This window comes from Hyperolius riggenbachi, chromosome 3 (assembly GCF_040937935.1).
Source record: "Hyperolius riggenbachi isolate aHypRig1 chromosome 3, aHypRig1.pri, whole genome shotgun sequence".
NCBI classification, from domain to species: Eukaryota; Metazoa; Chordata; class Amphibia; order Anura; family Hyperoliidae; genus Hyperolius; species Hyperolius riggenbachi.
In genome coordinates, this window is record NC_090648.1 from 29,871,827 (window position 1) to 29,898,580 (window position 26,754).

The 26,754-nt window shown below is 46.1% G+C and overlaps 1 protein-coding gene across 2 annotated transcripts in view; it reads right to left on the reverse strand.

The window, feature by feature from the left end:
• The window catches only part of LOC137562510 (phospholipid scramblase 3-like), a 61,212-nt gene that overhangs the window by 14,362 nt on the left and 20,096 nt on the right, over window positions 1-26,754 (reverse strand). For both annotated transcript variants that reach the window (XM_068273912.1, XM_068273913.1), the window contains exons 3-6: window positions 25,062-25,177; window positions 18,716-18,743; window positions 17,380-17,537; window positions 9,567-9,722 (exon numbers count right to left, since the gene is read on the reverse strand). In XM_068273912.1, the coding sequence (XP_068130013.1) occupies window positions 9,567-9,722; window positions 17,380-17,537; window positions 18,716-18,743; window positions 25,062-25,177 (458 nt within the window). The remainder of the gene's footprint in view (window positions 1-9,566; window positions 9,723-17,379; window positions 17,538-18,715; window positions 18,744-25,061; window positions 25,178-26,754) is intronic.

Below are 26,754 nucleotides of genomic sequence, written 5' to 3' on the forward strand. Positions count from 1 at the left end.
AAATGCACCACAAGGGCACAAAAGAAGGTAAACGACTAAAATCGTATTGCAATTAACATAGTGAGCCAACTCCCAGTCTCTACCATCCGGCAGTCTGATAGATTTACCCACCTGTATGTACCTGCACATGGTGCAGCCACCACATGTATACGTGCCTGTTACTTTACAATGTTTGCCATTGATAGTAGGATCTACAAAATGGCTGCTCACTACCCTATCTCTCAAGGAGGGTGCTCGTCTAAAGGAGAATAAAGGTCTGGTGGGAATCAATCTGTTCAATTTAGGGTCGTTGGCTAGGATATGCCAATGTTTCTCAATGATATTTACAATTTTGGAACGTTGGGCTGAATATCTAGTGCAGAAGCGCACCGCAGATTCCGTCTCACGTACAGGTCGAGGGCCAGTCGAGAGCAAAGATGCTCTCACGCTGGCATCCGCCCTCCTAAAAGCCTTCCTCAATGTGAATTCCGGGTATCCCCTCTCCCTGAACCTCCTCCTCAAGTTATCTGCTTCTTCCTTAAAAGATGCATCTTCAGAACAATTGCGCCTTACGCATAAATATTGACCAATGGGAATCCCACATACAGTGTGTGTGGGGTGAAAGCTATCCGCCCTCAAAAGAGAATTGGTGGCAGTGTCCTTTCTATATAAACAAGTAGACAATTGGCCACACTTATCAATGAGAATAGAGATATCAAGGAAGGGGACCACGGAGGGACTACATTGCATAGTAAATTTGAGATTAACACAGTTCATGTTTATTGCTTCCACAAATTGGCCCAGGAGGGCCTGGCCTCCTGTCCAAAACATTATGATGTCATCGATGTACCTGTGCCATGCCAAAATATGGCACAGGTACACCGAGAGACAATCACTTGCAAATAAATTGCGTTCCCACTCCCCCAGGTACAGGTTAGCATAGGACGGGGCACAAGTGATCCCCATCGCCGCCCCCTGCACCTGGAGGTAGTGGGACCCCTCAAACATGAAAATGTTGTTCGTTAACAGAAACTCAAGTAAAGTCAACAAACTCACTGTGCGCGGCACACTGTATCCCCAGCTCGCTTAAAAAGGTCCCAACGGCCCGCATTCCAAGTACATGTGGAATGCTTGAATATAGGGCCTCCACATCCAGGGTCACCAGCAACGCCCCCGCAGGAAGCTGTACTCCGTCCAATACGCGCAATAGATGTGATGTGTCACGGATGTACGACGGTAGAGCCTGTACGTGCGGCTGCAAAAAGCGGTCCACGTATATACTGATCTTCTCCGTTAACCCCCTTGCCGGTTATCCCGAGCTCAGCTCGGGGTAACCTGCGCAGGAGGATTTCTCAGGCCCCGCTGGGCCGATTTGTTTCAAATAAAAAGGAGCACACGCAGCCGGCACTTTGCCAGCCGCGTGTGCTACCTGATCGCCGCCGCAGCGCGGCGATCCGCCGCGTGCAGCGGCGAAAGAGGGTCTCCCCAGCCGCCCGAGCCCAGCGCAGCCGGAACAAACAGTTCCGGCCAGCGCTAAGGGCTGGATCGGAGGCGGCAGACGTCAGGACGTCGGCTGACGTCCATGACGTCACTCCGCTCGTCGCCATGGCGACGAGGAAAGCGAAACAAGGAAGGCCGCTCATTGCGGCCTTCCTTGTTACTTTTGATCGCCGGAGGCGATCGAAAGTGCGGATCGGGAGCGCCCTCTAGTGGGCTTTCATGCAGCCAACTTTCAGTTGGCTGCATGAAATAGGTTTTTTTTAATTAAAAAGAAACCCTCCCGCAGCCTCCCTGGCGATTTTAATAGAACGCCAGGGAGGTTAAAGAGCCACATCCGGAGACTATCGAACGACCCGGTGGTCTGTCCAGTCTCTTATGCACCTTAGGTAAGGCATAGAAAGTCGGACAGATTGGATTACCGACTGTTAAAAATTGCGCTGTATTATCATCAATCACATTCCTCATGACTGCGTTGTCTATAATTAAAAAAAGCTCCTGCTGACATCGAATGACCCTGGATGCGGGGACCCTCTCATAGCACTCCCGTTTTTTAAGAATATCAAGGCACATGCCTCTGTACATATCCACCGACATGATAACCACGTTGCCGCCCTTATCAGATGGTTTCACAATCCAATTTTTATTTTTAATTAATTCATCCAATGTCTCACGCTCCTCTGGTTTGAGATTGTCCACTGACAACTTATTGCCCCTTAGCTTAGACAAATCCCTTTCCACCACATTTATAAAGGTTTTCAAGTTGGGACTTAAATTAAAAGGAGGAAATTTGTGTGACCTGTTTCTCAATCCGACATCATCCAGTCGAGGAAGAAAGAAACGGGGGCCCGGCCCGAAAGGAGCCACATCTGTGTCCTCTGTTGAAGCAGAATTCTCCAAAGCTAACTCCTGTAATGATTGTAGAGCTATCATATCCTCATCCGACCAAGGTCTGTCGTCCCGGGTTAGCATTGACTGCTTTCGAGAATTAACATACAAATATCCAGGCACATCGCCTCTAGTTAGGACATTAAATAAATTTTTAGGGAAAGGGAGGTGCTGAAGGGGGTGTGGCTAGAAACAGCAAAAATCAATTAACCCTTCGCACACTCACATGCAAATGTTCAAACAAATGCATTCACAGATTTACTCATCCAGGCACAACTGTTATCCCTACTGCTAAATTAAAAGCCAGGGTTTTAGTTCACAGAAGAATGCATTCTTATGCTTAGTCACCTATACTGCGCAGAAGTACCCAGGTAAACATAGGTGTCCTAACTCTGGCCCTGTAACATGCATAGTGCAGACATGCAAACACATTCATTGCATCAAACCTATCAATGGATTAGGAGCACACATCCTAACTTCCTCTCCTGGGAAAGACAGTGCATCTTACCAATCGCACAAGGGAGCTAATTTTATGTGTCCATGTGCACTATGCGCATACACCAGCATAAGCTGTCTGCATGCTGACAAACATACAGGGGAAGGGGGGAGTGCACCGAATTAGACCCTAGCCACAGGGGTCAATGATAAGAATAAACATACAAATATCCAGGCACATCGCCTCTAGTTAGGACATTAAATAAATTTTTAGGGAAAGGGAGGTGCTGAAGGGGGTGTGGCTAGAAACAGCAAAAATCAATTAACCCTTCGCACACTCACATGCAAATGTTCAAACAAATGCATTCACAGATTTACTCATCCAGGCACAACTGTTATCCCTACTGCTAAATTAAAAGCCAGGGTTTTAGTTCACAGAAGAATGCATTCTTATGCTTAGTCACCTATACTGCGCAGAAGTACCCAGGTAAACATAGGTGTCCTAACTCTGGCCCTGTAACATGCATAGTGCAGACATGCAAACACATTCATTGCATCAAACCTATCAATGGATTAGGAGCACACATCCTAACTTCCTCTCCTGGGAAAGACAGTGCATCTTACCAATCGCACAAGGGAGCTAATTTTATGTGTCCATGTGCACTATGCGCATACACCAGCATAAGCTGTCTGCATGCTGACAAACATACAGGGGAAGGGGGGAGTGCACCGAATTAGACCCTAGCCACAGGGGTCAATGATAAGAATAAACATACAAATATCCAGGCACATCGCCTCTAGTTAGGACATTAAATAAATTTTTAGGGAAAGGGAGGTGCTGAAGGGGGTGTGGCTAGAAACAGCAAAAATCAATTAACCCTTCGCACACTCACATGCAAATGTTCAAACAAATGCATTCACAGATTTACTCATCCAGGCACAACTGTTATCCCTACTGCTAAATTAAAAGCCAGGGTTTTAGTTCACAGAAGAATGCATTCTTATGCTTAGTCACCTATACTGCGCAGAAGTACCCAGGTAAACATAGGTGTCCTAACTCTGGCCCTGTAACATGCATAGTGCAGACATGCAAACACATTCATTGCATCAAACCTATCAATGGATTAGGAGCACACATCCTAACTTCCTCTCCTGGGAAAGACAGTGCATCTTACCAATCGCACAAGGGAGCTAATTTTATGTGTCCATGTGCACTATGCGCATACACCAGCATAAGCTGTCTGCATGCTGACAAACATACAGGGGAAGGGGGGAGTGCACCGAATTAGACCCTAGCCACAGGGGTCAATGATAAGAATAAACATACAAATATCCAGGCACATCGCCTCTAGTTAGGACATTAAATAAATTTTTAGGGAAAGGGAGGTGCTGAAGGGGGTGTGGCTAGAAACAGCAAAAATCAATTAACCCTTCGCACACTCACATGCAAATGTTCAAACAAATGCATTCACAGATTTACTCATCCAGGCACAACTGTTATCCCTACTGCTAAATTAAAAGCCAGGGTTTTAGTTCACAGAAGAATGCATTCTTATGCTTAGTCACCTATACTGCGCAGAAGTACCCAGGTAAACATAGGTGTCCTAACTCTGGCCCTGTAACATGCATAGTGCAGACATGCAAACACATTCATTGCATCAAACCTATCAATGGATTAGGAGCACACATCCTAACTTCCTCTCCTGGGAAAGACAGTGCATCTTACCAATCGCACAAGGGAGCTAATTTTATGTGTCCATGTGCACTATGCGCATACACCAGCATAAGCTGTCTGCATGCTGACAAACATACAGGGGAAGGGGGGAGTGCACCGAATTAGACCCTAGCCACAGGGGTCAATGATAAGAATAAACATACAAATATCCAGGCACATCGCCTCTAGTTAGGACATTAAATAAATTTTTAGGGAAAGGGAGGTGCTGAAGGGGGTGTGGCTAGAAACAGCAAAAATCAATTAACCCTTCGCACACTCACATGCAAATGTTCAAACAAATGCATTCACAGATTTACTCATCCAGGCACAACTGTTATCCCTACTGCTAAATTAAAAGCCAGGGTTTTAGTTCACAGAAGAATGCATTCTTATGCTTAGTCACCTATACTGCGCAGAAGTACCCAGGTAAACATAGGTGTCCTAACTCTGGCCCTGTAACATGCATAGTGCAGACATGCAAACACATTCATTGCATCAAACCTATCAATGGATTAGGAGCACACATCCTAACTTCCTCTCCTGGGAAAGACAGTGCATCTTACCAATCGCACAAGGGAGCTAATTTTATGTGTCCATGTGCACTATGCGCATACACCAGCATAAGCTGTCTGCATGCTGACAAACATACAGGGGAAGGGGGGAGTGCACCGAATTAGACCCTAGCCACAGGGGTCAATGATAAGAATAAACATACAAATATCCAGGCACATCGCCTCTAGTTAGGACATTAAATAAATTTTTAGGGAAAGGGAGGTGCTGAAGGGGGTGTGGCTAGAAACAGCAAAAATCAATTAACCCTTCGCACACTCACATGCAAATGTTCAAACAAATGCATTCACAGATTTACTCATCCAGGCACAACTGTTATCCCTACTGCTAAATTAAAAGCCAGGGTTTTAGTTCACAGAAGAATGCATTCTTATGCTTAGTCACCTATACTGCGCAGAAGTACCCAGGTAAACATAGGTGTCCTAACTCTGGCCCTGTAACATGCATAGTGCAGACATGCAAACACATTCATTGCATCAAACCTATCAATGGATTAGGAGCACACATCCTAACTTCCTCTCCTGGGAAAGACAGTGCATCTTACCAATCGCACAAGGGAGCTAATTTTATGTGTCCATGTGCACTATGCGCATACACCAGCATAAGCTGTCTGCATGCTGACAAACATACAGGGGAAGGGGGGAGTGCACCGAATTAGACCCTAGCCACAGGGGTCAATGATAAGAATAAACATACAAATATCCAGGCACATCGCCTCTAGTTAGGACATTAAATAAATTTTTAGGGAAAGGGAGGTGCTGAAGGGGGTGTGGCTAGAAACAGCAAAAATCAATTAACCCTTCGCACACTCACATGCAAATGTTCAAACAAATGCATTCACAGATTTACTCATCCAGGCACAACTGTTATCCCTACTGCTAAATTAAAAGCCAGGGTTTTAGTTCACAGAAGAATGCATTCTTATGCTTAGTCACCTATACTGCGCAGAAGTACCCAGGTAAACATAGGTGTCCTAACTCTGGCCCTGTAACATGCATAGTGCAGACATGCAAACACATTCATTGCATCAAACCTATCAATGGATTAGGAGCACACATCCTAACTTCCTCTCCTGGGAAAGACAGTGCATCTTACCAATCGCACAAGGGAGCTAATTTTATGTGTCCATGTGCACTATGCGCATACACCAGCATAAGCTGTCTGCATGCTGACAAACATACAGGGGAAGGGGGGAGTGCACCGAATTAGACCCTAGCCACAGGGGTCAATGATAAGAATAAACATACAAATATCCAGGCACATCGCCTCTAGTTAGGACATTAAATAAATTTTTAGGGAAAGGGAGGTGCTGAAGGGGGTGTGGCTAGAAACAGCAAAACTGCTAAATTTTAATTTAGCAGTAGGGATAACAGTTGTGCCTGGATGAGTAAATCTGTGAATGCATTTGTTTGAACATTTGCATGTGAGTGTGCGAAGGGTTAATTGATTTTTGCTTTCGAGAATTGTCATACAGAGATTTCAGTAAGATCTTACGCCCAAATAGGTGCAAGTCCACGACAGTCTCAAAGATATCTGCATTATGTGTGGGACAAAAGCCCAAACCTTTGGACAGCAGCATAAGGTATGGCTGGGGAATGAGATGTAGAGATAAGCATCTGTAGATCTGTTTACTGAATAAACTCCTGAAACTTTGACAACGTCTAAGAAGTTCTATCTCCTATGCTGTTGCTGTGATGAGAGTCGAGTTATCACACTTTCTGTGATATGGTGCCGAACTATGGTGTAGTGTTGTTGCCCATAGCAACCAACAAAGATTTATTACATAGACCAGGTCTAAAAACATGTCTAAAACATTACAAACCATCAGTAGACTAAAAACCATCTGTAGACTAGTGTAAACTGCTTAGTGAATTGAGGCCAGTGTTGCATTGCATTTATCTGTCCACAGACTTCGGTTTGTTTGCAGCTGAATGAACGCCTGGCCATGCACAAAAGTCCGCAGCTTGGAGAGCGTGCTGCAGGTCACGGAACGTTGGCATTACGGATCTCAGACCAAGCTGACAGATGACACGTCCCGGGGGAGAAGAGAGAGGCAAGCCGGGGGAAGACTGCTACCGTACATTCACACTATAAGATTCACTGACTTTCTTCCCCTATTTTGGGGGAGAAAAAGTACATCTTACAGTTCGAAAAATCCAGTAAATATTTACCCAAGTAGTGGGAACCGTCTCTGGATGCTCCAGATGCTTCCCAGACCGTCCTCAACCCCACCGGGACCCTTTTGTTCTTCATGGTCCCGTTCTTGTCCATATAGGAGTATAGCATGCACAGTAGCACAAGGCTGCCTGTGCATGGAGGAAAAAGCTGCACATGATGGGCTTCATGCTACTGGGCAGGCATGCACCAACCTCGTGCATGTGCACTACAGTGACGCTCATACAAGAACGGTGCATGGCCATGAAAGCACATTCGACAAGCCCTGTGAGGACCCTGTGCTGGAATGGTGGGCCACGGGATGGTTGAGGAAGCCTCTAGAGAGGCAAGTATCTATCTTTTGGTTTTTGCCCAGCTTCAGGTACGCTTTAGGCCGGTTTCAGTTGTACGTTGCGATTCTCCCGAACCGGGAGAGGCCGCCACAGGAGAATTGCGCCAGCAGGGTAATATGCATAGGCCCGCCCCCCCGCTCAGTGACGTACTCCCTGCTGGACAGGAAGAATGTCGCAGGGATTTCTGTCGGACCCTGTATGCGTGTAAACACTCCTTTGTTTACACTTACTGAGTCGCCATAGAATTGCATTGCAGTAGAATCATGCGGTAACTCACTGTAGACCGCGTCGGGATTGCAGCGATTATAATAATAATCCAAACATTTGTGTAGCGCAAGGGGCCACCCTGCAGTGTTTGGGAGTCTTACCTTGAACTCCTTACTAAATAGGTACTGACCCTAGCCAGGAACAGAACCCTGGTCTCCCATGTCACAGTACACTATCCAGCCACTTCAGTCGCAATAAAGGACAACTGAAGTGAGAGGGATATGGAGGCTGCCATGTCTATTTCCTTTTAACCACTTGAGGACCGCAGTGTTAAACCCCCCTAAAGACCAGGCCATTTTTCACTTAATAGGCCACTGCAGCTTTAAAGGGAAGGTTCAAGCAAAATAAAAAAATGAGTTTCACTTACCTGGGGCTTCTAGCAGCCCCATGCAGCCATCCTGTGCCCTCGTAGTCACTCACTACTGCTCCAGTCCCCCGCTGGCAGCTTCGCATTGCGTACATTTTTATGCATTCCCGCTAGTCCAGGAACATTAACACATGCATTTTTACGCGTTACTGGTTCAATGCGTACATTTTTACGCATTGAACCAGTAATGCGTAAAAATGTATGTGTTAATGTTCCTGCACTAGCGGGAATGCGTAAAAATGTACGCAATGCGTCCCGCGGACCTCTGAGGTCGGCAAGCTGCCAGCGGGGGACTGGAGCAGCAGTGAGTGCCTACGAGGGCACAGGATGGCTGCATGGGGCTGGTAGAAGCCCCAGGTAAGTGAAACTCATTTTTTATTTTGCTTGGACATTCCCTTTAAGGCCTCGCAGCAGTGCCTTACGTGTCATCACACCAACAGAGCTTTCTGTTGGTAGGGTCTGATTGCTCCCCCAAAGTTTAATTATCTTTTAATAAATATTTACATGCTTATTTTTTAAATAAATGTTCCCTTTTTGTTTATATTTTTTTTTCCAATATTCCTCTCACTTCAGTTCCCCTTTAAGTATGAAAGTCTACATAGACTCATTTATCTGTTGCGGTACAATGGCTTGATGCAACTTTACGGCAACACAATAGTGTAGAAGGGGCCTCAAAGTCTTCTAAAGCATTGACCCAGGTAATATGTGCAGATCAGGGATTGTGCGTGACTTAAACATTGTTGAGGGCATAGGCCCAGCACGTCAGCTGGTAATAGTATGCTTTGATCTCTTCTGACTGTATATATATATATTATATAATGTTGGCAGATAAATTCTGCTTTAGCCTCCTTCATTGGCTCCTACTTTGCGGCCCCCCTTTGTTGACACTTAGAGGTCTCAGATTGCGGCAGCGTAGGCTTCCTTATGTCTGCAGTTGTCAGGGTTACCATCACAGCAGAGGGCGGAGATTACTTTCTCCGCCTCTTAGAGCAGCGAGATACAGAGGTTGAAGGCGTGCACATGAGCCTTGGTTTGATTATGGTCTCGGAGGTGGAACGGGATGTGGACAGCTCAAAAAGCTCCTGCCCTCTTCCTGTGCCTGGCCTCTATGTGACCAAGCATGACCAACAGCCGTTGTGGCCAGCCACCAGTCCCCTCCACCCACCACCCTCACCATGATGCTGATGTGGATGTAATTACCTTATCCTAAGCGCTACATTGGACAGCTGTGTGGTTCGACTGGATTTATATTGCATTCCCTGCATGAATAAACAGCTCATTACAAGCAATTGGACCTGGTGGTGCACGTTCTTTCTTCTCATCGTACATAGGAGTGACTCACCGGAATGGTGCTGCTGCAGGAGTCCATGTTCACAGGCACTGTGGCACAAAACACCGGCTTCCTGTCCCCATTCTGGATGGTGACGCTTAGGTAGGTGGAAGGGCAGGCGATTATAACGAACCCAATGTTGCTAACGGACGGAGATTGGACCGCCAGCTGTGGGGGGCATAGACACATCGTTACCATACAAATGACCTGCTGTGTATCAGTATTACAAATATACAAATATTGCTGCTATAATATTATTTATTGATTACTAAGAATAGTAAAAGGTTCATAGTGTTAGGAATGTAAAGATTAACTTCACCTCCAAGGGTTTTTCCCCTTAAAAACCAGAAAAATTTTCACATTTCAGTGCTGCGTCCATTCATCTGCCAATAACTTTATCAGTATTTATCAAACTGAAATGATCTATAGCTTGTCTTTTTTTCGCCACCAATTAGGCTTTCTTTGGGTGGTAATTTTTGCTAAGAATTATTTTATTATATCTGCATTTTAATGGGAATACTAAGACAAAATGGAAAAAAATTCATTATTTCTCAGATTTCGGCCATTATAGTTTTAAAATAAAATGCTCTACTGTGAATAAAATCCACACGTTTTATTTGCCTATTTGTCACAGTTACTGCAACTATAAAATATTTCCCTAGTATGGCGCCAATATTTTATTTGGAAATAAAAGGTGCATTTTTTTTCAGTTTTGCATGCATCAGTACTAACATGTTTCATGTTTGCTTGCATGAGCTCACTGGCTCCAGCCTACTGATCACCTGACATCTAACTGCTAAACAGTAACCAGCACAACTGCCATCTTCGTGTGTTTACTATTTACCTACATCAATGTTTTACTTCAGCTTACATCTGGAAATATGCCTGAAGAAGGGTACTAGATTCCAGAAAACTTGCATAATTTAACTTTATCAGTAAGCCATTAAAAGGTATTACTTTTACAAGACTGTTTTTTTCTACCTACTAACAAGCCCATAATTTAAAAAATAACAGTAATATACCATTGTGACATACATATTAAAAAAGTTAAGTCCCTAAGGTAACTACCAAATATACTATTTAAACACAAGTCGACCTCATGTAGAAGTCAACTCCGATAATTGACTTTATCCCATGCTATGTGGAAAGGAGGTGTGGCCACGCCCTTTCCCTAAGCCAAGGCGGATAAGGAAGAACAGACTTTATCCCATGCTATGTGGAAAGGAGGTGTGGCCATGCCCCTTCCCTCACTCAAGGCGGACTAACCTATACTGGGGGCAACTGTACCTGGCTAACCTATACTGGGGGCAACTGCACCTGAATAACCTATACTGGGGGCAACTGCACCTGAGTAACCTATACTGGGGGCAACTGCACCTGAGTAACCTATACTGGGGGCAACTGCACCTGAGTAACCTATACTGGAGGGAAACTGCACCTGAGTAACCTATACCGGGGGTAACCGTACCTGAGTAACCTATACCGGGGGTAACCGTACCTGCCTACCAATACTGGGGGCACCTATAACTGGCTACCTACCTATACTGAAGGTGTTTTTGGGGGGCTCACCGCAGCTATAACGTGCGGTGCAAATTATCTGGTGCTGTGTGAGCATTCCAATTTGGGGGGGGGGGGGGGGGGGGAGCATCCTCACACGTTTGCCTCAGGCAGCAAAAAGTCTACTACCGGCCCTGGCCAAAAGCTTACTCTTATTCTTTTTAGTTAGCCGATGAAGGCTATCATCCTGATTCAAGACGTCTTGCTTTTATTTATGGCTAACACGGTACAACACTCTACTGCTATTAATAAAATATATAAAGCAAACTTCCCCTAAGGAAGGTTGGTAAATAATGTGGGCCATTGGCGGGGGTGACAAGTATTTACAAAACGCCCTCAGGGAATCAGGAGATTTGGGCGCCTGGGGCTAATGGACTATTTGGGCGGCCCATAGGCACGATTGCAAAATATCAGCTATTGGATGCCCAAAGAAGACATTTGGGCACCCGATAAATAGTGGGCGCCGGGCCTGTCCATCCAAAATGTTTTACATTTTTAGAAATAGTGTGTCAATAAATATTAATCTCAAAAACAATGTGTCCGTGCGCTCACAACAACAATGTCCCAGTATTCTGGTCCCTTTTACTTAACCAAAAAGTTTCCTGGATCGCAGCATCAATCACCAAGCATAAGATGTAGTCCAGATATTCCACCAAGACACTGCGCTCACAGCTTCAATGTGTCCTTACTCCACAGTAGTAACTCAGAGAGAAGGGAGACATAAAGAACATAGCATAATACTGTTTACACGTATTATTCCTTCCCCAACACCCAGTGCTGCAAGCAATACTCTCGTGTGTATCCACTTGCACTCAAGGTCTTACAGGTCCTCACCTTTCAACATGGCTGCCAAATCACAGACAGCTCTATAAGCCTTATGGCATCACCAGATAAAAAGTGCTCCTTCTAATGCCAGGTGTCCCAACACCACTATAGATAGACTCTCACCTTCTTAAATTGCCATCCAAATTATAAGACAGCACATGCGCTTAAATACGTCTCATAGCATCAACCGCTTCAAACAGTGTTCCTCCTCAACCCAGGTATCCCAACACCAATGCACATGGATTTTCACCTTTTCAAATTGCTATCCACATTATAAGACAGCACATGCGCTTATTTAGTCACATCAATCCCGTTTTTCCAGCTGATAGATCCTCATCAAGGCCAAAGCATCATGTCTCCTAACAAACTTGGCTATTTAGCTATATGGAATGTTCCTCCCATTGCATTCTGGGAGAGTGGGTGTTATTTTCATTGGCTTAGGAATTCACAGAAACAAAGATTCCACAGAGCTGCCCCTGTCTGAAAGATGTTGCCACCTCTTCTACAGTGAATCTGTGCACCGAGGAGATCAAACCAACTGGGAAGCTACACAGAGGGGCTCCAGAATGCAATGGGAGGAACATTCCATATAGCTAAATAGCCAAGTTTGTTAGGAGACATGATGCTTTGGCCTTGATGAGGATCTATCAGCTGGAAAAACGGGATTGATGTGACTAAATAAGCGCATGTGCTGTCTTATAATGTGGATAGCAATTTGAAAAGGTGAGAATCCATGTGCATTGGTGTTGGGATACCTGGGTTGAGGAGGAACACTGTTTGAAGCGGTTGATGCTATGAGACGTATTTAAGCGCATGTGCTGTCTTATAATTTGGATGACAATTTAAGAAGGTGAGAGTCTATCTATAGTGGTGTTGGGACACCTGGCATTAGAAGGAGCACTTTTTATCTGGTGATGCCATAAGGCTTATAGAGCTGTCTGTGATTTGGCAGCCATGTTGAATGGTGAGGACCTGTAAGACCTTGAGTGCCAGTGGATACACACGAGAGTATTGCTTGCAGCACTGGGTGTTGGGGAAGGAATAATACGTGTAAACAGTATTATGCTATGTTCTTTATGTCTCCCCTCTCTCTGAGTTACTACTGTGGAGTAAGGACACATTGAAGCTGTGAGCGCAGTGTCTTGGTGGAATATCTGTCAATAAATATTATTTTCCAATTCGCTTTGAGAATTATAATATTGCAAATTATAGTTTGAACTTAATTATCTTAGAAATGTATTGCTTTTTGTATTAATGTTTGCAGTGGAGAGAAAGGGTTTTAGGGTTAGATGTCAGTAACGGGGGTTTTAGGGATAGGCACCACCAGCGGGATCTTCGGGTTAGGCACCACCAGGTGGGGTCTTAGGGATAAGCACCACCAGGGGGGGTCACCACCAGGGGAGTCTTAGGTTTAGGCATCACCAGGGGGGCTCTTAGGGTTAGGCACCACCAGGGGGGGTCTTAGGGTTAGGCACCACCAGGGGGGTATTAGGGTTAGGCACCACCAGGGGGGGTCTTAGGGGTAAGCACCACCAGGGGGGTTGATGATCAAGATGGCGCCGTAAGAGGGTTGCCTGGCACACAGGGCTCCGGCCTTTCTACTCTTCTGTCCCCTTTCCCCCCAACAGAGCCATCTCATTTTCGCTGGATGGATCCCCCCTGCCTCTGGGGATCCCGGGATGCAGTGCTGGGCTTCCTGGACATCCAGGGCGCACTGTGAGTCAGCGCTGCAGGAGCTGGCTACGGGATGGCCGCCCACGTGGTCTGTGGTCAGCTGCAGAGCCGGATCAGCTGAGCGGGATCGACGCGGAGGGACACGCAGAGGGACCAGCGAAGAGCTCCCAGCGGCACCTCCTCGGCTCCAGCATCGGGGAGTGCACCCAGCGCAAGCACGAGACGCCGCTCGGTGCAGCCATGCGGTCGCACCACATGCCTGCCAGGACGCGGGCTGGGGATGTCGGAGACTCGCTCGGGAGGATCGCTGGACCAGCTGAGCAGCCGCCGCCCACGTGGTGGCCCAGGAGCCTCGCTGCCTCAGTCTGGCTGCCCACGTGCCCGGATCTCCGCATCGGAGCTTCGTTGCCACTGCTGCCGGGTAAGGGGGACTCCACCTGAGCACACGCAGGCCACCTCTCCCCCCGTCCAAGCTGCAGCCACATTGGGAGGACCTCCCTTGATGGGGCCACTACCAATGAGATCGTCACCCCCACATCCAGCCCTCAAATTGCGGCCACATCTACACTCCACCAGTTCCCCTCTGCCTGCAACCATCATAAATGGGGACTCTGGACCTGACCAGCCCAGACCGGGCACCAAGCCAGAACTTTGCAGGACCTGACCCGCCCAGACCGGGCACCAAGTCAGAACTTTGCTAAGCGTGACCCCTCTTGGTGATCCCCTCAGTTCGGCTAGGAGCACTGTTCATCGGACTGTACACATCTGCAGTCCTAAAGGGGACTCTCTCTCTCTGTCTCTGTCTCTCTCCTCTTTAGCTATCCATTCTCTCTCTCTCAGTTGCTTTCCCAGTTTCCTTCTCTCTACTTTCGTGGACAATCGGTGCACCTGTCTTGTTGGGAGCGTGTCGCTGTGTAGCGTCCAGTGCCGAAAATGGCAGCGCTCAGATCAGCTCTCAGGCTGCTCCTCCAGTCCCACTCTTTTCTGTTCCTACTATCAATGTATGCTTTGCTATGTTTTTTTTTTTTTTTTTTTTTTTTTGTATTTACGTTAAATGTACGTGTATGCTGTAACGCTCTGTTTTTGCTTTTTATTTTTGCTTTTATATTTTATACGTATGACCCATGCTTGACTGCATGTGACGCTGCACTCTGCTTAATTGTACGCACAAGCTGTAATGTTGTCCTAAGTATGCTTGTCTCACGTCTATGTATGTGCCATGCTTAACTGTATGCTATTTCTTGTCTCTTCACCAACGACCCTGTATGTGCCAAAACCAATTCCGGGTACAACCCACCGGTTGTACTTGGCGATAATAAACTCTGATTCTGATTCTGATTCTGATTAGGGTTAGGCACCACCAGGGGGGGTCTTAGGGGTAAGCACCACCAGGGAGATCTTAGGGTTAGGCATTGGTAGAGGGAGGGTTTTGTGTGAGAGTAGGGTTAGGTGTAGTTGTGGTAAAATTTTGGTGATATTTATGAATGTTTTTCTATGCATATTATGACTAACTATATTTTCATTTTCAATGTTATAGACGATATTTTGCAATTTTTTTTACCGTTACTTTAATGTTTATTATTATGTCAGATAAAGAAGAAGAAAGTTAGTTGGTGTAGAGCCAGCCTCGTGCCCTTAGTTGGTGTCGAGGCTGGCTCTAGACAGGGGCAAGAGGGGGCAGCTCCCCTTCAATGAATGTCTTGCCCCCTCAAATCAATGTCCCCCAGACCTGTGTCCTCCGTCCTTCCGTCCCTATGTGTCCAGTGTCTCCCTTGTCCTTTACATAGGAGACATGCCAGGCTTCGAGGAGCAAACGACCAATCAGGCAGGGGCCGCTGCCCTAGACCACCAATCACAGCTGCGTCCTACTGTTATTCAACAGGACCCGCTGGTCTTGAGGGCAGGACCATGGCTTGCAGTGATTGGCCCCAATGAGAGAGCCATGGCCCCACCCTCAAGACCAACGGGTCCTATTAAACCAACGGGTCCTATTAAAAGCTGGGAACAGCTGTGATTGGTGGCCTGCGGCCCCCCCACCTAATTGGTCAATTGCTCCCGGAAGACTACTAGGCAGACTCATCTGGGCGGACGGGTGAGGTAAGGGCTGCAGCCGTGGGGAGTCCATGATTAGTGGGAAGGGAGGGACCCCCCTCCTAATTTGGCTATTTGCGGTACAGAGAAGCAGTATAGTGACAGATTGTCACCTGTTCCAGCCAGGCTTCCTGCTACGATGTCTGCCTACATGCAGCTGCAGGGCTCTCAGCTTCCTGGTCACTCCACATTGTGTGATTATATGCGACTTGAAGAGGACTGAAGTGTAGTCATAGATCCATGTGGCGGAGGATGAAGGCAGACATCGTAGCGGGAAGCCGGTCTGAAACAGGTGACAATCTGTCGCTATACTGCTGCACCTTCTCTGTCGACTATATTACATCTTGCCCCTATCAGAGAATGGAGATTGGCCGTGGGGCAACAGACAGCCATTCTGTGTCCTACACACTCAGCGGTACAGAGCAATGCTGTGCACACGATGATGTGTACACATGATGCCCCCTTCACATGTGCCTGTCTAGAACCGGCCCTGGTTAATGTATGCCCCTCAGGGGTAGGTTCATTTTTATGTTTTTACTGTTTCATTATATCTGCTCAATTACACCTTCATTGAAGTATGCCAGAGCTCAAATCTATGAATTATTGGCCTTTTTTATCGCTTTTCTGCTCTCAGAAGCAATTTACTGACAGAAAAGTGTTTTATGGCTGTAGTTAATAATCACTGAGGGTTATGCTATAGTATGACCCAGTCCCGACCCGGACAGAAACTGTCACTCGCATACCTGAAGTTTAACTCTTTCATGCAGAGAAAGAAAAAAAAGGAACAAAGCCTAGTTAATTGTGTGCTTGGCACTGTACATACACGTCTATCTCATCATGTCACCTCGGTTGTCCTTTAAAAAGAAGGACAACTGACCTGAGAGGTACAGTAAGTGGAGACTGCCATATTTATTTCCTTTTAATAGTAATCTGGAGTCCAGTGGCATGGGACATATGGCGGCTCACCTGGGACATATTCGTGCCTAGGACAGAGGCCCCTCATCTTGGGATCTATAACAGGTAAACTGGGATGTCTGGTCACAGTATGGTCAGGGCTAGATTTGTACTTTTTACCACCCAAGGCCCACTATCACCAGCTGCCCCCAGACCGACAGCATCCTAACCCCATCATAACCCTAACCCCCCCCCCCCCCCCCCCTTCCCTGACACAGCAGGGGTTAGACTGTAGGCTTTTCTGAGGACAGTTAGTGACATGATGGCAGGGATTACATTATAAACTTCTCTGAGGACAGTTAGTGAAGTGATGGCAGGGATTACATTATAAGATCCTCTGAGGACAGTTAGTGAAGTAATGGCAGGGATTAGATTGTAACCTCCTCTGAGGACAGTTAGTGACATGATGGCAGGGATTAGATTGTAAGCTCCTTGACGAGCGGCACATTCGGTGAGTGACAGGCAGCTCAGAAATCACTGTAAGTGCCCGTTCGCTGTCCCTTCATCTCCTGAGTGCCAGATCCAGCTGTTGGTAGCCGCCCACCGCTATGTGCAAACTCTGTGTACCAGAACAAATGTTCAGCAGGCTAACTGCTACTGCCACTCTGCTGCCCACATTCTGCCCCTTGCTTTCCTGGTGCCCTAGGCTATGGCCTTTGTTGCCTTGACTGAAATCCGGCCATGTGTATGGTAGTAGACAGCTGTACAGCAAGAATAGACTTACGATGGACTCCCCTCCACAGCAGGTAGTACTGGTGTCCAGGCATAGGTAGACCATATCCCTCCTGTGAGGGTCTCGGAGACGCAGGTTGAGTAATGGTGTACAGCACGCTGGCTCCCGATCTACAGAGAAGAGGGCGCGCCCATCCTTGGTCTGAAAAACTGAACAACAGATGGAATCGGTGAGAATCACACAGCTCCCTCTGCTGGCCAAAACAAAGACTGCAGAAGAGCTTCACAAGTCTATCTTACTAAATAGTAATTGTCAGGTTGCCAGTAAAAAAACTGTGTCTAACCACTTCACCACTGAGGGGTTTTACCCCTTGAACACCAGAGCAATTTTCACCTTTCAGCGCTCCATCCATTCATTCGTCTATAACTTTATTATTACTTATCGCAATGAAATGAACTATATCTTGTTTTTTTCGCCACCAATTAGGCTTTCTTTAGGTGGGACATTATGCCAAGAATTATTTTATTCTAAACGTGTTTTAATGGGAAAATAGGAAAAAATGTGGGAAAAAAATATTTTTCAAGTTTCGGCCATTATAGTTTTTACATAATGCATGCTACTGTAATTAAACCCCATGAAATGTATTTGCCCATTTGTCCCAGTTATAAAACCGTTTAAATTATGTCCCTATCACAATGTTTGGCGCCAATATTTTATTTGGAAATAAAGGTGCATTTTTTTCAGTTTTGCGTCCATCCCTAATTACAAGCCCATAGTTTATAAAGTAACAGTGTTACACCCTCTTGACATAAATATTTAAAAAGTTCAGTCCCTAAGGTAACTATTTATGTTTTTTTTTATTGTATTTTTGTTTTTTTAAATTACAAAAAAAATCAAATTGGGGAGTGTGGGAGGTAATGAGTTAATTTATTGTGTAATCCAATGCATTTGTATGTGTAAAATGCTTTACGGTGTAGTTTACTATTTGGCCAAAAGATGGCCACAGTGAGTCTGTTTACATGCGACCTGTAAGCGTCCGGAAGGACGCTTACAGGAAGCAGTAGGAGGCTGGGAGAATCACAATGATTGCGCTGTTTCTAATAGAAGCAGCGGATCATTGCGGGGGCTTAGATCAACGAACGGGAATGGATTTTCCCGTTCATTGATCTCCGGGTGAGCGGGCGGCGGCGCGCACGAGCGGCGGGTGCGCGCGCATGAGCGGCGGGAGCGCGGACAGCGGCGGTAGCGCGGAAGGTATGGATTTCTCCGTCCCTGGGGGTGAAAGGATGGAAAAAGGGACGGAGAAATTCGTACCGCCGGGGGTAAAGTGGCTAAACTTCACCAGCTTATCAGGTTTATTGGCTGATAACACAGAGGATGCACTCACCTGTATCCTTCAATATAACTTCTTCCTCCTGAAATAAACAGAAATAGGTCAAAGGACAATTTACTTTATGATTCATTTTTTTTTTTTTTTATGGTGTAAATCTCTAACTGTACAGATATTGTAGAAGAGCGATTAGAGGCAAAGCAAGTATGCGGATAGTGCTTCTGATTAAAGGACAACTGACCTGAGAGGGATATGGAGGCTGCCATATTTATTTCCCTTTAAAGCAGTAGGATCAGCCATATTATGCCCGGAAAAAAAAACACATATATAAGTAGATAAATACTTGATCTACTTACATAACACATGTATTATACTGTCCACGTTTTGATTTCAGTGAATGTCATATAGTAAATGACGAGAATTCTGTTAGTGGTGGGGGCCATGTCTTTTGCCCACAGTTAAGGCTAACTTGTGATGTCATTTCTGCCCTTTACTTTTTTTCTTGTCTCCTCCAATCGCTGAGTCACCTCAGCCTTGCTTGTAAACACAAGTGAATAGGGGATTAGGTTTCAGATAAGAAGCTTGCAGGGAAATAAAGGGAAGAGGAGGAATAGATTATAGATAAAAAGAACCCCCAGCATGCAATTCTTTGGCACGACTACTAAAGGGCCAGTGCTTCTTAAGTATGTGATAACTCCAAATCATAACAGCAGAAAAAGTTTTGAAAGTTTTGAATGCAGGATTAGCATCTTTATCACTTAATACACTCAGACCAGTTGCTGTTGAAATTTGATTTTTATGGTGACGATACCGCTTTAAACAATACCAGTTGCCTGCTCACCGATCACCATAAATGTCCAATCTTTATTGTAGAGCTGGGACAATTAACAATCAGCAATACAACAAACAACAGCTCACGCGTATCGGAGGAAACATGTACCTTAGTCATAGTGGAATACAAAGTGTGCTCAATGCAAATTCATAGAGCAAGCGATCATGATCTCATTATAGTAAACTCCAACGGATCGGGAAAAGTGGTTTACTATATCAGAAGATTACAATACCAGAAATTGTGCTAAAAATAGCTCAGCATGCCCTGGTACATTCTCTGCTGCAAAGGACCAAGTCTGTCCTCTTATTGGAGGGACAGTACAAGCACTTGTCCTAGAAATAGCTCAGCATGCCCTGGTACATTCTCTGCTGCACAGGACCAGCTCTGTCCTCCCATTGGAGGTACAGTGCAAAGCACTTGTCCTAGAAATGGCCCAGCATGCCCTGGTACATTCTCTGCTGCACAGGAGCAGCTCTGTCCTCCCATTGGAGGTACAGTACAAGCACTTGTCCTAGAAATAGCTCAGCATGCCCTGGTACATTCTCTGCTGCAAAGGACCAATTCTGTCCTCTTATTGGAGGGACAGTACAAGAACTTGCACATTTGGTGGACTACAAGGTTAAGTATACTTTGGCGCTGCATAGCCAGATTGGACATATTGCTGGTACAGTATCCAGGGCACCCTACAAATTGCAGCCGTCACATGATAGAGAAAGCCACTCGCTTCCTCTGAGTGGCTCCGATACTTCAGCGGGCGGGACTTGCAGCACCAGCCTGAAGAGGGCAGCTGACCATGGGTCACACTGACATATGATGCAGGCACCGCCCACTGACATTTGACTCATGCACCGCCCACTGATATATGACGCATGCTCCACCCTCTGACATATGACGCATGCACCCCCCACATTTTACTACATTGGAATGCACGTACGTGAGCCCTGGAAATGCTTCAGAAGCACGGGCAGCTCCGTACTGTACATGTGCTAGTGCACGAGCGCCGACGCATAAGCAGTACTGAGCCACCCGTCGTTGGCAGCACTCGGGTACATGACTGTTTACGAAGCCTCCCAAAGTGGCAAATTTAAATGGGGGAGACAGTGCTGGAACAAGGGGAACATGAAAAGACAGGAAGGCACTATAGGATTCAGAGCCTTCGCTGTCCATAAGCAAATATCTGACTTTTTTTTTTTATTAAGCGCTTTACATTTACTTTAAACATACCGTATATACTCGACTATAAGTCTAGATATTTAGGTCTGACTCTCTAAATAAGTATAGGGGTCGACTTATACACGAGTCACATGCAACTCTGAGCACACGGAGTAATGTGTCTACTATTAGTGACATTCCCATTTGCAGCAATTTACCCAGTGGTGATACTTTCTTGATAAAGGAAATGTCAAGAAAAAAACAGGTCTGAAAGTCCTGGCCACAACACTGAACAAGGAAAAGGGCAGTGGGGGGGAAATACTGGGCTGCAGGAAGGGAAGTGAGTAATGGCTGCACTTGGGGGCCTAAAGGAGGTATTTGCTGCACCTAAAGGGACAGGAGGGGTTAATAGCTGCAATATTGTATGCAGTGCAGTCATTAACCCCTCCTTGTCCCCAAATGCAGCTGTTAATTCTTCCTGAGCCCCAAGTGCAGCCAATAACTTTGCTGGGTAGACTCTTATACTTGAGTCAATAAAAAAAATCCAGCTGAAGAGGGTCAAATATTGGAGTCGACATACACATGAGGTTGACATATTCGAGGATATACGGTAGTTCATGATTTTGCATCATCTTTCCATTTACATATCCCTCCACCATGCTTGCCTTTTTTCTGACATTTTTTTTTTACCTCCCTGGTTCCCTGGTGTTCAATTCCCCCAGGATTTCTGTGCAAAAAGTGATTTCATTTATTTCCATAACCTTTTTTTCCTGCAACTTGCCAAAATGTGTCAAGCAAGGGTCTAGTATACAGTGCAGAAGTGTATGCACGTCAATACTGTTCACAGCATGTTTTGTATTGACGTGTACATCCGTGAGGAGAAATATATATATATATATATATATACACACACACACACACACACACATTTTATCTTTAAAATTGACATTACTCAGATCTTCCCCTCTGCTCTAAAAGACCAGCAACAGCATCATAACCTTTAAAGAGACTCTGTAACATGAAAAAGATCCCCTGGGGGGTACTCACCTCGGGTGGGGGAAGCCTCCGGATCCTAATGAGGCTTCCCACGCCGTCCTCTGTCCCACGGTGGTCTCGCTGCAGCCCTCCGAACAGCCGGCGACAGGCCCGACTGTAGCTTCAATATTTACCTTTGCTGGCTCCAGCGGGGGGCGCTGTGGCGGCTTTCCTCTCCGAACTACACGGAAATACCCGATCTCAGTCGGGTCCGCTCTACTGCGCAGGCGCAGGAAACTTGCACCTGCGCAGTAGAGCAGACCCGACGGCGATCGGGTATTTCCGCCTACTTCGGAGCCGACAGCCGTCAGAGCGCCTGCGCAGGAGTCGGGAAGGTAAATATTACGTCACCGCTGCACGGAGGGCTGCAGCGAGACCCCCGAGGGACGGAGGACGGCGTGGGAAGCCTCATTAGGATCCGGAGGCTTCCCCCACCCGAGGCGAGTACCCCCCCGGGGATTTTTTGAGGTTACAGATCCTCTTTAAAGAAAAACTTTTTTTTTGTTACAGCTAATACAAATCCTGCAATCAATCTGCAGTGTGTCTGCTTCCTGCTTCCATTGAAGGAGACATAGGGTTAGCATCCTGTGTTTACCAATAGCCATGGCAGCCAGTTTACACAGCTGAGAGCTCAAATTACAGCTTGTGATTAGTCACAGATGAGGGGGAACTAGACAGGCTAACCTCTCTGAATACATACAGGCTGCATTTCTCTCTGTTTTCCTTCTGACCTGATCAACAGTTCAGGTCCACGTTAAAGGTTTAGGTATTTAAGCCACACCCACAAATTCCTAACAGGTGTGAAATCGCGCTACTGCAAAAGCAAATGCCAGCGGAATAAATTGAGGCCTATGAGATGAGAACGGACAGTGGCCATTCTCAACAGGCCGGTTGCCGTGTACGTTTTGCTAATTTTATTTATCGGCCGCCGTCACATTTGGTTTCACTGCCGCTGGCAAAACCACAGCAGGGGGGGGGGGGGGGGTGGAATCCTCCCTGGTGCATCCTTTAGGGCAGCGGTAGGGAACCTTGGCTCTCCAGCTGTGATAAAACTACAAATCCCAGCATGCATTTGGCCTTTATTAACCATGGCTGTCAAACTCCTACAATGCATTGTGGGACTTGTAGTTCCTTAACAGCTGGAGAGCCAAGGTTCCCTACCCCTGCTTAAGGGCAACATTTATAATCCAGGAAGTAGGGACGGTCACTGTAGGGGAACCACAGTAGCCTGTGCGACAAAGATGAGACCAGGAGCCAAATGGTGCAGTATCGGAGGATAAAATTAGCTCAGTGTTACAAGAGTAGTTATACTACAAAGGAGGGTTGCAGAACCTGCAACCACAGTATATCGCCTACGGCAGAGATCTGCAAACTTGGCTCTTCAGCTGTTAAGGAACTACAAGTCCCATAAAGCATTTGCCTTTATGAATCATGACTGTGGCTGTCAGACTCCCGCAAGGCATTGTGGGACTTGTAGTTCCTTAAAGGGGAACTGAACAGAGAGGTATATGGAGGCTGCCATGTTTATTTCCTTTTAAGCAATATCAGTTGCCTGGCTGTCCTGCTGATCCTCTGCCTCTAATACTATTAGCCCTAGCCCCTGAACAAGCATGCAGCAGATCAGGTGTTTCAGACTTTAAAGTCAGATCTGACAAGACTAGCTGTATGCTTGTTTCTGGTGTTATTCAGGTACTACTGCAGGGAAATAGACCAGCAGGGATGCCAGGCAACTGGTATTGCTTAAAAGGAAATAAACATGGCAGCCTCCATATACCTCTCTCTTCAGTTCCCCTTTAACAGCTGGAGAGCCAAGTTTGCAGATCACTGGCTTACAAGGAACTCACCTTCCTAGCTCGGTACTCCAGGTCCTTCCAGAACCAGGCGGCCACTCTCCTGGGGTCCTTACTAGCTGTGGATGCCACCACACCTGTTGGAGATGTAGTGGGCAATAAAGAAGCAGAGAGGCACCCAAAAATAAAGCTCTCTCAGACTTTTGTATTTTGTTGGGGCCCACGGTGCAAACTGAATTCTCTAACACAGTTTGCTGACCTGAGGAAGTGGACAAAGACCCGAGAAACGCATTGTATTTTTAACTGTGCTTAAAGAGGTACTCCAGTGAAAAAAATGTAATAAAAAAGTGCTTCATTTTTACAATAATTAATTATGTATAAATGATTTAGTCAGTGTTTGCCCATTGTAACATTTTTTAAATCCCTGGTTTATATTCTGACATCACATGGTGACATTTTTACTGTTGGCAGGTGATGTAGCTGCTGCTTGCTGTTTGGCAGTTGGAAACAGCTGTAAACAGCTATTTCCCACAATGCAACAAGGTTCACAGACAGGAAACTGCCAAGAGTACATACTTTTCTTGTGGGAGGGGTTTCACCACAATATCAGTCATACAGCGCCCCCTGATGGTCTGTTTGTGAAAATGAATACATTTCTCATGTAAAAGGGGGTATCAGCTACTGATTGGGAGTTAAAGTCTTGGTCGGAGTTTCTCTTTAAATAAACCATACCTGATCTAAACCCTTGTTTTTCATAGGTTGGTTCATCTGGAGAGGTAAGATATCTCATGTATATATTTATGCCTTTATAACGTATACTCAGAGATATTTATTTTTGGGCGCCTTCACCCTTCTTCATTATAATCCGGAGGAGGAGCCGACAGGGTGACCGGCAAACACCTAGAAGTACATCCAAAAATCCCCTGCAGACACAGTGACAGCGTGGCAATGCTGTAGTCAGAGGTGCCCCTCAGTATATGTAGCCAGAACCACCCCTCATCCATGCAGAGTGGTGAGCAGAGGATCCAGCTCAGTGTTCTCCTTGGACATTTTTCCAGCCGGATGGCATGAAATAGTATCCGGGTGGCATGAAAAGGTAGCCGGGTGGGGCGAGATGAGAGAATGCAGGGAAGGTGCTTCTTTGTGCAACTGCTTTCAGCAGAGGAGGAGGTGAGCCGATGACAGCTGGGTGCTAACCAAAAATAGCCGGGTGGAGTACCCGGCTAAACGAGCACTGCAGCTACGCATCTTCCTCCTGGAGACCTGCTGTTACTGGCGGGTCATGTGATGATGCCGCAGCAGACTTGCAGACCAGGCACCACTAGGAGTAAGATGGATAGTAGGCATCCCACCACTTAATCCTGGAAAGGCGAGTCACTTCACTCCTCTGCTCGCCGCTCTGCGTGGGCCCATTTCTCCCTCTTCCACCACTTCACTCCAGGTGGTATCCTCCGTAATCATTGAATAATGAATTACTACTGATGAGTAGTAATTCATTATTCAAAGTTCTCCTCCTTACGGAGTTTGTGCCACCCTTTTAAAACGAGTTCACCGGGAATATAATTTTTTATCCTCCGTAATCAATCATACTCACCTCTACAAGATACTCCAGACCTGGAGGCACCACCGGGGTGGGTTTGGAGAACTGGCTAAGATATAATGTGCTGCCATTCCCCCACTGTGGCTGTGTCTGGACGGGGGCGGGATATCCTGCAAAAAGACGAAAAATATAAATAAAAAATGTTAAACAAATAGGAAAACTGATGAAAAATAAGCCAATAGCTCCACTTTTGAATAACCACGCCAAGTACTATTTCACCTTCTGAAAACACACATTATTTCAAAGTATTGAGCTTTGGCCCTCTTCAAAAATCTTAGGAGTTCAGGTTTTCCATTCCATCATTCATGTCCTCCTTTCTGTATTAGCAGAGGTCAGCCATCTTGCCTGATCTGGCTACAAAAGTCATTACAGTTACCAAAAAATACCACTAGGTTGTTGTTGGGCAACTTAACCAAAAATCTGCTTCACACCAATGGCGAAAGAAATCTGAGCAGCAATAGGGATACATGTGTCTATTAGCTCTAAAATCACACACACAGCTCCTTCATGTGTCAGGAATTCTGCCAAGGAGGAATTACCACTAACCACTACCTGTAAAACGTCCTTGTTGGTCCCTGTTAACAGACTACAGGACGTTTTAAAACGTCGCCCCTCGCTGCTGTTACCTTTTGTGATCGCGCCGTCGGAACCCGCACAGCCTTCGATTGGGAAAAGGGAAGAAGTCTTCCCTGAACCAATCAAAGTGCCCAGAAGCAAAGATCATGGCTTCAACGAGAAGCCAATGAGCTTTGCTCTTACAACATCCTCCCTCTGTCTCACAGAGACAGAGTGTGAGGACATCTAGAGATGAAAAAAAAAATGCATTTCACACTACTTTTTACACTTTCCCCCTCACTGAACCCCCCCCCCCCCCCCCCCCTCCTATAGTTACCAAAATAAAACTTGTAAAAAAAACAAAAAAAAAAACAGCAGCAACAGCAACATTTAAAAAAAAAAAAATACATAAAATAGTTACGTTCGTGACTTTGCTTTACTACTATGTATGGCAAGAGGGTATATTACTGTTATATTTGCATATATGGGAAGCAAAATTGAAAAAAAATGCACCTTTATTTCCAAATAAAATATTGTCGCTATACATTGTACTAGGGACATATTTTAAAGATTGTAAAAACCGGGACAAATGGGAAAATATTATAAGTGGGTTTTATTCACAGTAGCATGTTTTATTTAACCTCCTTGGCGGTATAATTCCCGCCGCTGCGCGGCCGCAGGAGGGTTTATTTCACCTTTTTTTAGCATGTAGCTAGCCTAGCGCTAGCTACATGCTTCCCCCCTCCCTGCGGCGTCCCCCTGTAGCTTCCGCTCGCCGCTCGCCCATAAGGAAATCCCGTTCTGAACGGGATCTCCTTGAGGGCTTCCCCCGTCGCCATGGTGACGAACGGAGTGACGTCATCAACGTCACAGGGAGTCCCGATCCACCCTATAGCGCAGCCTGCCAGCGATTGGCCAGGCTGTGCAAGGGGTATGCGGGGGGGCTATATCGCGGCGGGTAGCGGCGCCATCGGCGATCAGACCAAACACACAGCTAGCAAAGTGCTAGCTGCGTGTTTGAAATAAGGAATCCTCCGCGGTGGCTTACACCGTGTCCAGCACGGGGTTACCGCTAAGGAGGTTAAAGAGACACTGAAGCGAGACTAAATCTCGCTTCAGCTCTCATATATAG